This window comes from Strigops habroptila, chromosome 19, assembly GCF_004027225.2.
Source record: "Strigops habroptila isolate Jane chromosome 19, bStrHab1.2.pri, whole genome shotgun sequence".
Classification (NCBI taxonomy): Eukaryota; Metazoa; Chordata; class Aves; order Psittaciformes; family Psittacidae; genus Strigops; species Strigops habroptila.
This window is the reverse complement of record NC_044295.2, coordinates 530,502-545,637: the sequence shown is the minus strand read 5'-3', so window position 1 is coordinate 545,637 and position 15,136 is coordinate 530,502. Positions and strand designations below refer to the sequence as shown.

The following is a 15,136-nucleotide window of genomic DNA, read 5'->3' as shown; positions in this document are numbered from 1 at the left end:
GAAGAGTAAGTTGTAATGAATTCCACATGTGAGGGTGAAAGCATGCTCTAACCACTGCATGATGCTGAAGAAAGCTGATACACAGCCCTGCAGGCTGTAGTTAGTGAGCCAAACCCTTTCGTTCCACTTCAGGTATCATGAAATACCCAGGCAAATCTCCGCTGTGAACAGCAGCAGATCTTTCAGCAGCACTTGGTTCCTCATGCACGACATCCCACCTGCTCAAAGAGTTTCATGGTTTTTTGCACTCACAGCCTTTTTCTCACCTGATTCCATTACAGAAGTGAAAACTCAACTGACTATTTCATCAGCACGAGGTGGAATTCAAGCTAATTCACTGAAGCCACAAGACAAATTTCAATCTAAAACATTTAATTTGTCACAAGTCTCGTAGGAATTAAGAGAGCAAGAAGTATCAAAGCCACGTTGTAACGGGGTCACGTTGCTATCCCTCTTCAGACTCTCAGTTCTAAAGTCCAGAGGTTTTCTCCTGTGCACTCGTGTCACTGTGCACCATCAAGTACCTCCCAAGACACACAGTGTCTAATTGTTGCAGCGAGACAGACAGGCAATGTTCAGAGAGAATACAGAAGTTAATTAGTTCTGGTTTGAGGGTTATGCTCTGGGGAAGAACTTCAGTACACTTCCCTGCTGCAGAGAGTAATACAGCAAATGGATTTTAGCAGAAGTGGAGCCTCTACACGCCTCTACACACATCTGCTGCCACGAAAGGAGAGCAGAGTCCCTGTTAGACCCGTGTTATCGCACTCAACCACACAAGTCGAGAGCCCAGAGGACTCAAGACTTCCTCTTCGCTTGAGGGGAGACAGCCAAATCTCACACCTCATTCCAACACCTGAGCTTGAGCCCTACCAAGAGTCATCCCTCCTACCTGTGCAGAAACTTCTCGTAGGTCTGGCGGTAGGCGAAGCCGGCGCGCCGCACCCGCACGTTCTCCAGGAGGCCGAGGTACTCGACCTGGTGCCGGCACCGCTCCTCGTCAAACAGCTGAGGTGACTTCTTGTCGTTGGGCTTGATGCAACGGACGTAATAGGGCTCCTGAGGGACAAAGCAAAGTCCAATCAGAAAGCAAAGAGTCTCTGCAGACACAGCTGCTCGTGGGAACACTGAGGTGTCAGCACACCCCGGCATCTGAGGGAGGGTTGGTCACTCAACAGAAATGACATGAGTGGCACATAAAACCCTCCTCCTCTTCACACACTGCAATGACATCTGTTACGGGATCCACATGTTACGCATTTGAGTTTGATTGACCTTGGCTATGCATGAGAACCAGTCCCACATCCTCCTCTTCTGTAGACAAATGATAACAAGAAGGGGCTTCATAAAAGACACCCAACGTAATTCGTTGTCCTGATTGTTAGATACAGCTTTCCCAGTATCAACATCTAAAAGCAGCATGGATTACTCTGTAATTTTCAAACTATGCTGAGTGAAGTCTTCTACAGCCTGTACCAACAGGCTTGAATGGTGGAATTCTCTGAACACGACCATGTATAGGGCAAAACCCAGCGTCCTTCCAGCCCACACCTTCCACAGGACAAGCACAAGCCACCAGCATGTGAGTTCCTCTTTCTGCAACCCTTGGACTTGCAGGCGGCAAAGAACATTGGACAGGGACTGGTGGCTTTATGCCACAAGTGAGAATTGAGAATGAGATTTCAGCAATTTTCCCCTGGTCCAGATGAAAAGTGGTTGTGAAACCATCAGTAACAGCGCTCTGAGCAACCAGAGGCTCCTTCTCAAAACAGAAACCCCCATGTTCTCCAGAGCCTCTTCTGGTCCAGGACTGCCCACCGGTTTCAATGGTGATTCCAATGAAACAGTACAATGTAGGTGCCAAATCTGGAGGCAATCACAACTTGAGAGTGCAAGAACCCACAATCTTAATGAATGGGAGGAGTGGTTTGGGGAAAAAAAGGAAAAAAGGTTAATTTGGTGAGGACAAATATAGAATTCCCATTTAGGCAGAAATAGTTCTATAATAAAAGAATGAAAACCTGATTTACACTCGTGCTAAAGAGACCTACAAGTTCTAGTTCAACATGAGCCAATGTGAGTTCATGTTTTTCTAAAGAAGGGGCACAGGAAGAGGAAAACTGGAAGACAAAAACCTCAGCAGGTTTCTACATATGTGCACATCACCTTTGGTTTGGGGCACTGCAGCTCCAGCGGGATGCAAACAGCGGTGAGTCAGTTGAGGGAAGAACAGGCAAGATCAAAACCCCAGAAAATGTGACTCGGAGGAAACACAGTTTGAGTCTTGAAGGGCTGAGGAGCCACAAAAGCCTCCTGATGTTAGATGTGATGTATTTGAAGGGTAGATATGAAGAAAAACAAACATTCAGGTTTAGGACAAAGAAGCTTTTGCCACAGCGTAAAAATTCAACTGGTGCATTGGGTAAAGAAGGAATGGGAGTGAAATGCCTGTGAAAAGGGGGGGAACCTCCAGCACTAGAGAGGAACAGCCTGAACAACCTCCTGCAAAGAGAAGATAAGAGGCAGAGGTGTCCTCAAACAGGAAATGAATTAGGTGCATTCCCAAAGTCCCTTTCAGCCCTATTTTCTATGATTTGGCTATGATTTAGCCCTATTTTCTACGATTTCAGGTCACTTACTTAATCTCAGGATAATATGAAAGGCCCCAAATTGCTATTTTGCCTTCAGCAGTATTGATGAAACAGCATCATCCTTGACTCTCCTGGCTAGTCCTGGGTGAGCAGCACTAATGACAGACACACAGAGCTTCTGCTCACTAACGAGCGTGAACAGGCTGAATGTGGGTAAGGAACAGGCTAAGCTATGGAGGCCTTGGAAAAGCAAACTCGTATCCTAGAAACTGATATGAGCCACTGGATCTGCTGGGGAAGATATTGGTCTGGAACATTTCCCTGCTTTTTTAAGCATGCAATCAGTGGCATTGGGCTGTGCTTTTCTCCTGGAGGGCTGTCCTTGGGGTAGGAATACATGGCACCAAGGAGAGTGAGTAAAATCTAAGCCAACCCCCCCTTCAAGTGCTGGCAGCATCCCTGTGCTGCAACCCAGGAGTGTGTAAGTAGGTATAGGAAGTGTGTGGGCAACATATGTTCTTACATCACCTCCTTTCTCCCCTGGTGACTTCATCTCTCCCCACCAACTGCATCAGGGGTAGCTCTGTCACAGTCTTGTCTGGCTCCTTTCCTTACAGGGAGGCTGAGGCAAAGCTGGATGCAGTGGAGAAAACTGCCCCCCTCCCAGAGAACCAGCTGAGCCCGCAGGCAGCATATCAGAGCTCTCTCCATCCTGCTCTGCCTTTCAGATCCTCAGAGAGTGGTGGGCTCAGGAAAGGAAGGAGCACTGAGGACAAGGCTTCCCCAGGGCATCGGGCAGCAATGTCAGCTCTGGTCTGTGTGACGTCTTCTACCTCACAGACCAAATGGAAAGGAAAAAACGGTGAAATCTAACATGCTGGTACAATTAAAAGAGTTTTAAGAGATTTACATCTTAACTTTTCTGTCTTTCTCCTGAGAATTCTCTCTGCACTGAAGGTAAGAAGGTTTACACGGGTCTTTATTCACTCGACAGTCCCCTACCAGCGCTCAGAACGTGCCATCTGTGGGGGTGATGATTTCCCCTTCAGCTGCAGAGCTGGGCTGTGCCATGGGAACACGCTGTCATCGCTGCTCTTCACGCTCTCAGACACTGGGTGTCAAGCTATGAAGGCAGAAGCAGCCCTTTCAGAACTTCACATCAGCGTTGAAGTGGTTTTGACGTGGTCATGGCAGCTATAACTGATGAGGAGTAGGAGTTTGCTGGACCTGACGCCTGCAATTTATAAGCTCCGTATTTTAATCTCTCAGTTGTATGGCAAGAAGTGAAGGCCACGCTGTTCATCTGCTAGAACAAGTCTATTTGACTGGGAGTAAGCTATTTAGGGAAAACGGAGGATATACAGAGAACTCCCTGAATTACAACTCAGCTTAGAAGCTGTGAAAGAGGCTGCAGTTGTGGAGGTGAGTGGTCTGCAGTTCTGCAACCCAAACCATTTGATTATTCTGTGATCTTGAGAACAGACGGACCAAATTAAAGAAATCATTAGGAGTATGAAGTCAAGAACGTGCATCCCACCCCTCTGCCTTGAGGGAAATGGCATCCCGTGTTCCTTACTGACATGACAGCCTCTGCTTCCCAGCTCTTCATTCCTGCTAACACAAACCCCTTCCACCACTGCAAAGCTGCCTGCTCAGGTTGTTACTCATGTCTTTGCCATTCAAAACCACAACAAACCTCAGTGCAAAAGATCTGTGACTTCCAGCCCAGCACAAAGAGGAGTGACTGTATCTGCCTTTGGTTCCAAAAGGCAGAAGTCAAGACACTGTTTTCCTTTTGGAAAACAGAAATAGGAAGTTCCTGCACAGACAGGAGATCATCTATCAGAGCAATTACAGTGTAACTAAAGCCTCTCAGCAATGACAGCTACCAGGGTAAATTCTAAAGCGGATTATTCCATGCTTACAATCCCACCAGCCTCAGCTCTTCAGGGCGATAATTATGCAGCTCCCATTATTGCACCATGAGGCTGTCAAGCCCGGGAGCTGCATTTTATAAATGGAAGAACTGAAATGCGGAGACACAAAGGCCCCAGTTCTGAAAGCTGGTTGGATGCCTGCTGGCACCTCAGGTTTTGGTGGTTTCTTTGGTTTTTAAATCCACCTGAGTGATTTTGAGATGTTTAAGTATTAAAACGAAAATGAAGCAGTTTCAAACCATTGCTCTCTAAACAAACTCCTCCTCCAAAGGTTTCTTCTGCATAGTTTACAGCTCGTTAGATGAGAGCAGGGATAGGACACAGGACTGACAAATCTGTGCTGGATATGTTCAGTCACAGTGCTGACATTATAACTTACTAGAGATAAAGCCTGTCAAGCTGAATAGGAAGAGAGGTATGGAAGGAAGAAGAGTCAGACAAAGGGAGTTACCGAGAAGGAAAGGGGAGGTGGAAGATGTGGATGTTGAGAGAAAGTTCCTGGAGAAGCTCATCATTCACAGCCGTGCCAGGCAAAGGGCTTCCAGGGTCAGTATCTAAAAGAGAAGCCACCCAAAGGCCCTTCCACGCCAACCCATTTCACGATTTTATGAAACCATCAGCTTGAAAGGCAACAAAATTCAGGCCTATCCTCGTGGTGGTGTTTGAGAAACAGCTGAGGAAAACATGAGGTGGTGTCACCTCTCCCTCTGCACCCGCAGACCACAGCAGCTCACACCTCCTGTGGAACGCAGTTTAAGAGAGCTCTTTTCATCAGCTGTTGGTGCAGGCTTCCCACAAACAGGCTGCAGGGTCCAAGCCACAGTCAGACACGAGATGTTGTTACTGTCTGTCCCCACAAGTGCAACTCTGGTCCCAAGTTAAGCACAGGAAGAATGAGTAACATGCCCCAAGGGAAGAACCTCAGTGCCGGTAACTGCAGTGAGCGGTGTCCCCAAAGGAGACAGTGGTTTCACCAGCCCAGGAACAGCGCCTGTCACCCGCTGCCAGCCCCAGCAGAAGCTGGGACAAGTATCCCCACTGGCAGTGACTCAGAGGCAGAGCATCCCAGTTATTTGTGCATAACCAGTGTCTAGCAGAGCATGGCTTGAATACCCCGTTATTAGCTTGCTAACAACATGCACATATTATTCACTGTCCCGAGAGTCACCTCAAAGAGATCCTGGGGACAGAATGGCCAAGCAGAAGCACCATCCCTCTGCACTGCTTTACCATCTGAAGTACACAACCGTTGTGGTCAGGACCCGTATCTAAGCAACCTCTCTTTTCTAGGACACACCAAAATTTAGACCCTTTAAGCTTGACTTCAGGACGGGTCTCACCAAATTTGGGAGGTTTTTAAGATGTAGAACAGCAGAATCTCCACTAAAAAGAGCTCCAGCTCAACCACATAAGTTAGTTTGCAAACTTCAGGACCCACAAACACTGTTCTGCAAAGAGCATTAGCCATGGAAACGTTTAACCAGCAGACTCCAAAGAGCAAACTTCACCCCCTTCATTCCAGCTCTCCAAAGGTTGGCCATAAACCACTGCACAACCACGACAGCCCTTGGCTCCTTCCTGCTTGGCAAGAGCCCTTGTGAAGTCCTGACAAACACGCCTGTTCCATGAGAACCTTCCCTTTAATGGGCTCACTCTGGGAAATACAATCTGAGAGTTTTCTTCCTTGCTGTTCAACAGAAAATCAGGAAAACCCAACATCTTTAATACCAGTTTCTCAGTGAAAGTTTAGGGAAGGTAAAGAACGGGAAAGGGCTACTCTGAGACACACATGGAACCTCCTAGTGAATTCAGGAGCTTAAATTTGACTCTGAAACAGCTCCTGGCTCTGGCCAATCCTTGGAAAAGGCTGGTATTTGTGACAGAGATACCAATGATAAATGAACTGAAATTAACTCATTTCACACAAGCCAGCCAGCCTTCAATGATGAATTTTGGTACCTACCGTCTCAGGGTGGATAATGTGTGATTTAAACTCCTCATCTCCTGCTGTGAGTTGCAGGAATTGTTCAGCCCCCCACAGTGCTCAGTGTCCTCTTGACTATTCTATTGCTACAAATACCAGGTGGCCCAGAATAATTTTGCCAACAGAGAAGCAAATGAAGTTTTTTCCATGAACACTTGCTGAGCCTCCCACCGTGAGGTCCCAGGTACCCGCCTTGATCACAGCCTGGCTCGGCAGCAGATGCTGTGACTGCTCAGGATGAAAGAGAACTCCATCCATCAAGAGAAGCAGCAGCATCAATCAGAACCTTCTTCCTTCCCCAACCACTCATTTTCACAACACACACAGAAACCTCCCTGGGTTCTTGACACCTCTATACCAAATTTAGGTTAGGGCTAGCCAGCAAATTCTATGGAGTGATAGACGAGGTAAATCTTGACTTCCTGGAAAGTCCATCCATCTCCCTCTCATCAGGGTCACAGCCAGCATCTCCAGCCCCACAGCTCATGATTTGTCACCCAGGAGAGCTCCTCTCTGGCTGCACAGGCAGTGGGGTAGGGTCTCTCTCAATCACATCTGCGTGCACTTCCTCCCTCCACATCCTGGACCACTAACATGTCCACAACAGCACCAAGATGCCAGGAGTGCAGCAAGGTCACCCAGTCTCTCCATGAATCAGAAGTTGGAGTTGATTCTGCAACAGAAATATTTACCTTCGATGCCAGGTTGTCCACTAGTGCAATCATGGAGTTCTTAAAAAGAGTAGCAGCTGTCAGAGGTCTCTTGGTTACCTCAGTGATGCTCAGTTTACCTTCAGGCCACATCATCTTCAACACAGGGTTGGAGCTGGAAGAAATGTCTCTTTAATTGCACAGTCTAACAACAGTTCCACTAAATTCAGAATTCAACAGCTTGGTTCTGCCCAGATCTATCGGTGTTTGCAGCTCAAAATGTATCAGCCAAACCAGTCTGACATTCCCAGGCAAAATATCTTGTGCTCTTGAGCAATATATTGTTCAAGCTGAACCCCCTTGAAAAATGACAAGCACATTCTCCTCTTCAGATAAAGATGTGTAGTAATGGGATAGTAAAAATCCTGCAGAAGTGATCTATCAAAAGCAGAGTCTGCCCTTCTGACACAAACATAAAGAATTTAATCAAAATAGTAAAGAGTAAGACCATAGCCCACGCTGTCCTCCCTTGGAACGTGTTATCTGAGTTCAAGCTGTATTCCTGCACCATTCTTGCTATATAAAATAATTTATACATTTTAGCCTGTATTTTCTTGAAGGGTTGAAGGTGAGGTAGAATGGCCATGATGGATGGCAAGAGCTCTGCAAGAGACAAAAGCTGAAAGCAGTTACAGCTATCTAACAGCCAATCTATCACATGCTGTAACATGCTGCAAGTCGTCTTCGGGAGCAGCCTTTTACCAGGGGCTTAACAGAAAACAGAGGTTGCCTTTGGTGAAACCTCAGGACAGCAAATATTTTGCAGGTTTTGGTTAATGTGAAGCCTTGAAAACACAAACAGCAAAAGTGTTCAAGGGAGGACCCTGAGCAAACATAGCAGGGCTGTCAGCTGAGGTCATGGTCGCACCAGGTTGTAAGGGAGGTAAAGCAGCGCTGTCCATGCAGCTGCAGCTTATTTCATGCTGACTTCTGCCTCCGAGCAAAGTCTTGGAGAGGTTGAGAGAGGCCACAGGTACAAAGCATGAGACCACGGTTAATGGCAGCTGCCAAGGCAAACAGCTTTCTGGGACACTGATACATCCACACACATTCTGAGAGGATTTCCCATTTGCTTGTCAAAGGCAACTTTGACCTCAGGAGTATTTCTAACACGTGGCTGCATAGTTGAAATTTTTCATGTCACTGCACATATGAAGAGGATTCAAATCTATTTGCTTGGTTTTTCCCCCCACTCCTATACCTTCTCCTAAAACAGGGACTTGTAGCTGGGGCCAGTGATGTCTGTTGCTGACTATTGCGTATCTTTAGCATTGATTAAAGAGAGGTCAGCAATAATACATTTGCAACTGGTCCAAAAAGCTGGTTAATGACAAATGGAGCAGCACAGGTAACCTCTGCACTGCTATCTTGATTGCACAATGAGTTGTTTTCAAGCCAACACTTTAAATTTAGTTCAGTCAAAGGTTAGATCAGAACAAACCCAACAGCCTAAGGACTTCAGCCTGAAAAAATCTAACTCTGCAAAGCTCAGACCCCAGAGCAGTGTTTATTCACATGCACTGCACACCCAGCAAAGGCAGCGTCAGTGCAAACGTCAGCCTCTTCCAGCAGCCATTCTCTAAAGAAAGGATTCTGACAGCTCAGGTTTAAATTCACCTCACTCATTTTTATTCCTACCTGTTGTACATGAGGCGCTTGAAGTCTTGAAATAAAGTGTCCTTGTTTTTATCAATAAATCCAGTGACTGAGTAACTAAAATAAAGGAAAAGAGAGTTCATTGCAAAGCAGCAAAGGCCGTCTCTGCGCTGCTGTATCAGTGTGGCAGCAGCATCCCTGCGCTCCTACAGACACAGCAGCTGCTAATCAGGAACCCAGCTCTGTTTCCCAACCTACCACTCATTTGCCGCATGAGCACTGTGTGAGACTGAGCTCTTAGCCCAGCTTCCCACCTCCAGCACAGAACACCACCCAGAGAGGTTCAGAATGCGACCTGAACTGCAGCACCATGGCCCAGACACCCAGCAGCACCTGAACAACTCGGAGAGTTACACTCATGGCTTCTGCCTCCAAATTCAGAGCACGTGTTTGTGTTAAACCCTACAGAAATGAGGTTTTATTTCTCAACATGTCTAGTCTGCCTCTCTCTTGCTGTCAAGGAAGATTCTTTAGTAGGAGAGTGCCTGAAATCAAGAGCTGCCTATAACCAGTGACACGGGAATTCTCTTGGAAATCAACACACATGTTTTGGACTGTCTCCTTCCTCTATTCCCACAGAAACACCACTCAGAAAGAATCATTTTGGAGTTTCATCCCTTCTCCAAGACTCAAGACAGATAGTTCTCTGTCCTCAAGGAAAAGCTCCCAAATCTCCCCATTCAGTGACTCCCACTCAGCTGCTTCCTGAGCTTCAGATCCCACCCCGGGAAGCAGGCACTGGGATCTAGAGGCCCACGACATTCAAATCCCTGCATCGAGCCATCCCTGCAGAAAGTGTCACACACCAGAGAGTTTTGGAGGCTTCAGGCAAAGACAACTTCACAGCCTGAGTGGGGAGGGCTCCATGCACCCATTCTGCAGTTTAACATGACCCTGTATCTTCAATCTGCCCAAACCAGCTTGAGAATTCAAAGCCAGAGCTTTATATAATCATACCAATGTCTAGACCCGATTTTATTAGCTCAGTACAGCTTTCTTGCATGAACAGTGCCGGCTTTGCTTTCCTCCTTCATCTTGAAGCACTGCTCTTCCCTCATCCCCCTCCCCATATTCTTTTGTTTCTATTTCAACCACAAAATCCCATCCTGTGTAGCAAGTAACCAGCATTAGATTGAATTGATAAGCGACTGCTGCACTCTGTAATTCTGTGTGACAGCTCTTCTGCTTCTACCAGCAGCAGCATTAAATTAGAATGTTGTACCACTTCAAAGCTGGCTCTGAGACAAAAATAGAAGGTGCAACTTTCTTTTGGAAGGAACCTTACATCACATCTCCCGCGTAGTGCTTGATCCGAAAGTCTCTGTCGAACTCCAGCGTCTTGTCAGTGGCACAAAGCTGAAACCAAGTCACATCCGTTAAAACTGGACTTTACGGAAGAGCAACACACATTGGAAACAGAAATGGGAACTACAGTTATTCCACTTTATAGATGCAAAGTGTAGATGTGAAATGCAGTTAGAACTCTGCTCTATAGGAATTTTTCATGGAAGTATTGTAAGAGTGTCCATTTGCACAGAATCAAGTTGCAGAGCCTGCAGCGGTGAATGCCCCATCCCTGGCAGGGTTCAAGGCCAGGCTGGAGAGAGCCTTGGGCAACATGGTCTCGTGTGAGGTGTCCCTGCACATGGCAGAGGATTAGAACTGGATGTTCCAACCCAAACCGTTCTATGAGTCTATGATCTTCCTTTATATTTTTTCCCATTACATCATCACTCCTCAGCAAAGAAAGGAAGCAATCAAAAAATGACAGAAATGCAGCATAAATACAGTAACACAGAGAAAAACCAACATTTATAGTAAATGATGGGCCCCAAATTGTCCCATTCCTAACCCAACAAGTATCTTAACTACCCTTCATCTCAAAAAGGACACAAGAGAACTGGAAGAGACTTGCTGAAGGGCAAAAGCAGTCAACAGTACCGACTGACTGCTACAGGAGGAAGGGCCAACCAAACTAAACCTCTTCAGGTTAAGAAAGGAATGCCAGGAGATGATGGAAAACGACATGGAGATGATGTATTTGAAGACAGCACCCCATGTTTTGCTGCTCAAGAACGAGGAGGCAAGAGATGTAACCTAAAAGGGAAAAGGGAAGAAGGAGGAAAATGGGAAGAAAGGAGCTGTTCATGTCAGCAGCAAAGCTGTGGAATTCTGTGTCAATTCTAAAAGAAAAAGAAGCAGAAAACCCTTTTCAGGACACCAGCTCTGATTCAGGAGGCTCCTGGACTGCAGGTCACTGGAGACTGGGAGCATAACACATTATCATCACATCTGTCCTGTATCCTTCTCTCACTTTGACATTCACTATCACCTACTACCTTGGAAGATACAGCAGATGGACTAGAATGGACCTTCTGATACTCCACCCTTCACAAGGAGCTCGTTGAGATTGACACCTTCAAGAATCTGAAGATTTAGCAATTCACAGCCTGTCTACCACTGCACTTGATCCTTCAAAAGCATAAGATCAATTGAGAAGCTCAGAACTTGAGGCTGAGAAAATGAACCTGTGATATTTAGAAGTACTATCAGAACTGTTTGCACGTCTACAGATCCAGATCGGCATCAGCCAAGTCAGAGAAGGACATGAATTTTGCCCCTATCTTTCCTGGTTTGCTTGGCTTTCACCAGGACAACCAAGCAGACAGCAGCAGACCAGACATACAGGACATAAACTAGGACACTACTATTTAGGGCACAGCAGCCCATCAGAGCTTATCCACATGGAGCCAGTGTGCAACATGCTCTACAGGGGAGCAGTGAAGCATTACCTCAGGCTGAAAGATGGGAGCTGTTCCCATAACACATCAGCACACACTTTAACTCTTTAGGAACAGCTTTGATCTATGCTGAGCTTTGTGGTATCCAGACAGTCTACCAAAGCAAATGATGAAATGAAATCAAGTCCTTTGTTTTAATTCAAGCTAGAAGAGGCTGGCTTGGAAAGCTCAGTAGATCTGGATGGGATGGAGGAAGATCCCTTAGATACAGTAAAGGACATCTGCAAAGACACAAGAGGGGGGAAAATAACTGTGATGCTGAGAGTTTTATGGGTCAATTTTGTCAAGGCTGTATTGATCTGAACTAGAAATTAGCAAGCCAGGAAGATACATCTAGCCTCCATCACCTTTATTTATAGCAGTATTCCTTGTTCCCCTCGCAGGCTGTGCAAACGGTTTCCTGACAATGCCACCTCCTGCTGAGGAATGCTGCAGCTGGCAATATTTTCTTTTAATGGTTCCTATGCTGTGCAGGGACTGCTGAAGGCAAGGACGCAAACAGATTCAGTAGGAATTTTCAGTTTATAGCATCCCTCATACTTTCTGAAATTCAGCCCTCTTCCCCCACTGCACCAAAGGACTTCCTGCCCTCTCCACGGTGGAACCACTTCACCTTCACAGCCGTGGGACCAAGGACAGGTCAGAAACTGAACTCCTTTCTCCACCAGCTTACATCTGTTGACTAAACAGCTCCAGAAGCTGGACCACTTCCCACACGACCTGCTGTGGAGGATTTAGGACTCCATCCCCTCAGGCTTCACTATTCACAATCATTAGTACTACTAAAGGAAGCAATTTGCATTAAAACATAGAAACCCCAGGCTAGGCTTCATGAAAAGCAGTGTTTTCAGGTGAGGTTACTCACAAGATGCTGTGCCTAACTCATCTCCTGCTTCAGCAGGTAAAATCGAAGCTAACCCTGAGCAAGGTTCCATTTGGCAGTGGCAGGTGAGATGTCAGGTGAGCTGCAGCTAAAGGGCACTTCAGGAAAGCCGCGGCTGGGAGGGAACAGTGGTTATTCTGTTCCCATCCCAGCCTCTACCCAAACAAGCCCCATCCAGACCTATTGTTTATACTGAGCCTCCCTGGAGCAGCCTTTAGCACAGATCTTACACAACCATGCTAATTTTGTATTTCTGACCTACATAAAACATTGTGCTGGGAAGGGAGATGGGGAGGGGGGGAAGCAGCATTCCCAACGATGCATTTCAAACGTTTCTGAGCTGAGAGACATCAATAAATGAAAGGTCTTTATTTGACTGTGTGATTAATCAGGCTGGTGACGATGATTTCAATACGCTGCCAAGCCAGGAATAAATAAAGCCTTTTCATCTGTGCATTCTCCCAAAGCCAAAGCAAGGCGAGGGGCCCGGATGCTCACAGGAGCAAGAGGAGACGAGCGTGTTGCGCAGCCAATGGCGCTGAACACCAGGCCCTCGGTGATCCTGCAGAAGTGTGAATAATTTCACTGTCACTGTGTATTAGAGCAGCCTGGGCAGAGCACCACGTGTGCTCGGGCTGCACATCCATTGGCCACAGATGACATCATGATATGTCAAGGCACGAGCTCGCACTGCTTTTATGCTTGGAATAAAAGTGATCTCACATTGGACATACTGGAGCTCCCTCTGCCGGGAACGGGGCTGCCCGACGTGACCCAAACCCAGCTCCAAGGTCTGGAGCTGCTGCAGCTCTCAGGCATTCCATTTCATACTCGATGTCATGATTCCAGCCTCAGCCACCCTTCAAGCGGCTCTTCCCTTAAACCATTTTTCCTTAGTCCATTACATTTTCAAACTAGGAAAGGCACCACACAGGAAAAGAAGGCTTGAGGGTACAGAGAGCGAGTTACCTTTCTGCTGGAGAAGTGAGCATGCTTCCCCAGCTTGTTGTTGAGAGCCTCGAGGAACATCTCATCTGTAACTTTTCCAACATTCATGCAGGCATCATCCAGAATGGAGATGATCCCTTTGTGCTGCTGCTCTACCAGGTCGACGATGACCTGGTTGTTGAAGTAATCGATCTGTAACAAAGAAGGAATGGGTAACTTTGTGATTTGGGTAGCGAACAAGGAGCGCAGCAGTGCTGGCCTCTGAAGAACAGGTCCCATGTGTCTGACTGACAGCACAGGGCTCACCACTCACAGGGGAAGGGATCAGTTTCAGTATGCCAATCAGGGATTCAGCATCACGCCAGCCACTCTTCTACCACCAAAGAGCAGAGAAGGAGATTTTTCCAACACCTCACATAAACCTCAAGACCTTTGCTAAAAATCAACTGTGACAGAATGCACTTTCAGATGTCTTTTGAAATCCAGATGTGCAGAGTCACCCCAGTGAAAACTGACATTATGAAAGGTGCTTGAACAGGAGAAATGAAGATTTTTACACTTTAACATCTACAACTAGACAAAATACATAAGCACTCAGAGCAGAAGCACTCAGGGACGTGTGTGGCATCACCGAGATGCCACAATATGCTTTATCTCAGACCTGGAGTCACTCACTTTCCCACACCATGGCAAATAAAGAAGTGTGGTGAGATAATTGTGAGCTTCTGCAGCCTGGTTTCCAGACAGCAAATCTGACAGTGCAGCTGGCACACAGGTCCTGTTCACTTCAACAGGAGCCTACATGTGGAGCAACTGCAGATCAGGGCCTTACGCTGGTACACTGACCTCAGACCGACCTCTCCCTCCCCTGCCAAATAACTCACATGCTTCCAGGGAATTCCCTCTCGCTGGTACTCTTCCTGCTCCTGCTTTAGAACCAGCTGAATAAAGAGCTGCTGTAGCTTTTCGTTGCAGTAATTAATGCAAAATTGCTCAAAGCTGCAAAAACCAGAAGGAAAATAAGGATGAGTGTTGTGGGAAAGGGGAAGGCACCTCAGTGTGCCCCAGCAACAGCTCACCTGTTATTGTCAAAGATCTCGAAGCCATAGATATCCAGGACTCCAATGACTGTGTTTTTCCCATGAACTGTAGTGTCATAGTTCTTCACTTCAATCACATCATTGATGTGTGTCACGATCCAAGCAAAGAGGCGCTCGTAGATCGCCTGCCAGGGAACACACACTGAGGAGTTCTGCCTGCATCTGCTCAGCTCCTTCTGGTAAATGCAACACGTGGTGCTACAAAGCCTAATTCAAGATGCTGCCCTAAACCACACAACAGCTCCGGATAACATCCTGCTCAAAGTGAACAGCACTGACATAAAGAAAGTGTTTCTTGTCCTTCTTCCCAAACTCATTTACTTGCAGTCTCAGCCCCAGGGAGGTCAGCAGGTACAGCAGCTCCCCTCAGTTGATTCCAGTCTGCTTTTCAGCTGCCTAATAACCTCCTTTCTGAGAATTACTCAAACGATATTGAAGAGCAAGTGAGAGGTCAGCTATAGAAACCTAACAACTGAACACAATGGCACCAAAATATTCCTGTTCAACTTTGAAAAAGAAAATGTTC

At 46.7% G+C, this 15,136-nt stretch overlaps 1 protein-coding gene across 1 annotated transcript in view; it reads right to left on the bottom strand.

Moving 5' to 3' along the window:
• MYO1D (myosin ID) overlaps positions 1–15,136 on the bottom strand; it is a 128,838-nt gene that overhangs the window by 76,250 nt on the left and 37,452 nt on the right. The window contains exons 9-15 of the mRNA XM_030508633.1: positions 14,590–14,735; positions 14,395–14,509; positions 13,532–13,702; positions 10,164–10,234; positions 8,861–8,935; positions 7,205–7,337; positions 893–1,059 (exon numbers count right to left, since the gene is read on the bottom strand). Of these exons, the coding sequence (XP_030364493.1) occupies positions 893–1,059; positions 7,205–7,337; positions 8,861–8,935; positions 10,164–10,234; positions 13,532–13,702; positions 14,395–14,509; positions 14,590–14,735 (878 nt within the window). The remainder of the gene's footprint in view (positions 1–892; positions 1,060–7,204; positions 7,338–8,860; positions 8,936–10,163; positions 10,235–13,531; positions 13,703–14,394; positions 14,510–14,589; positions 14,736–15,136) is intronic.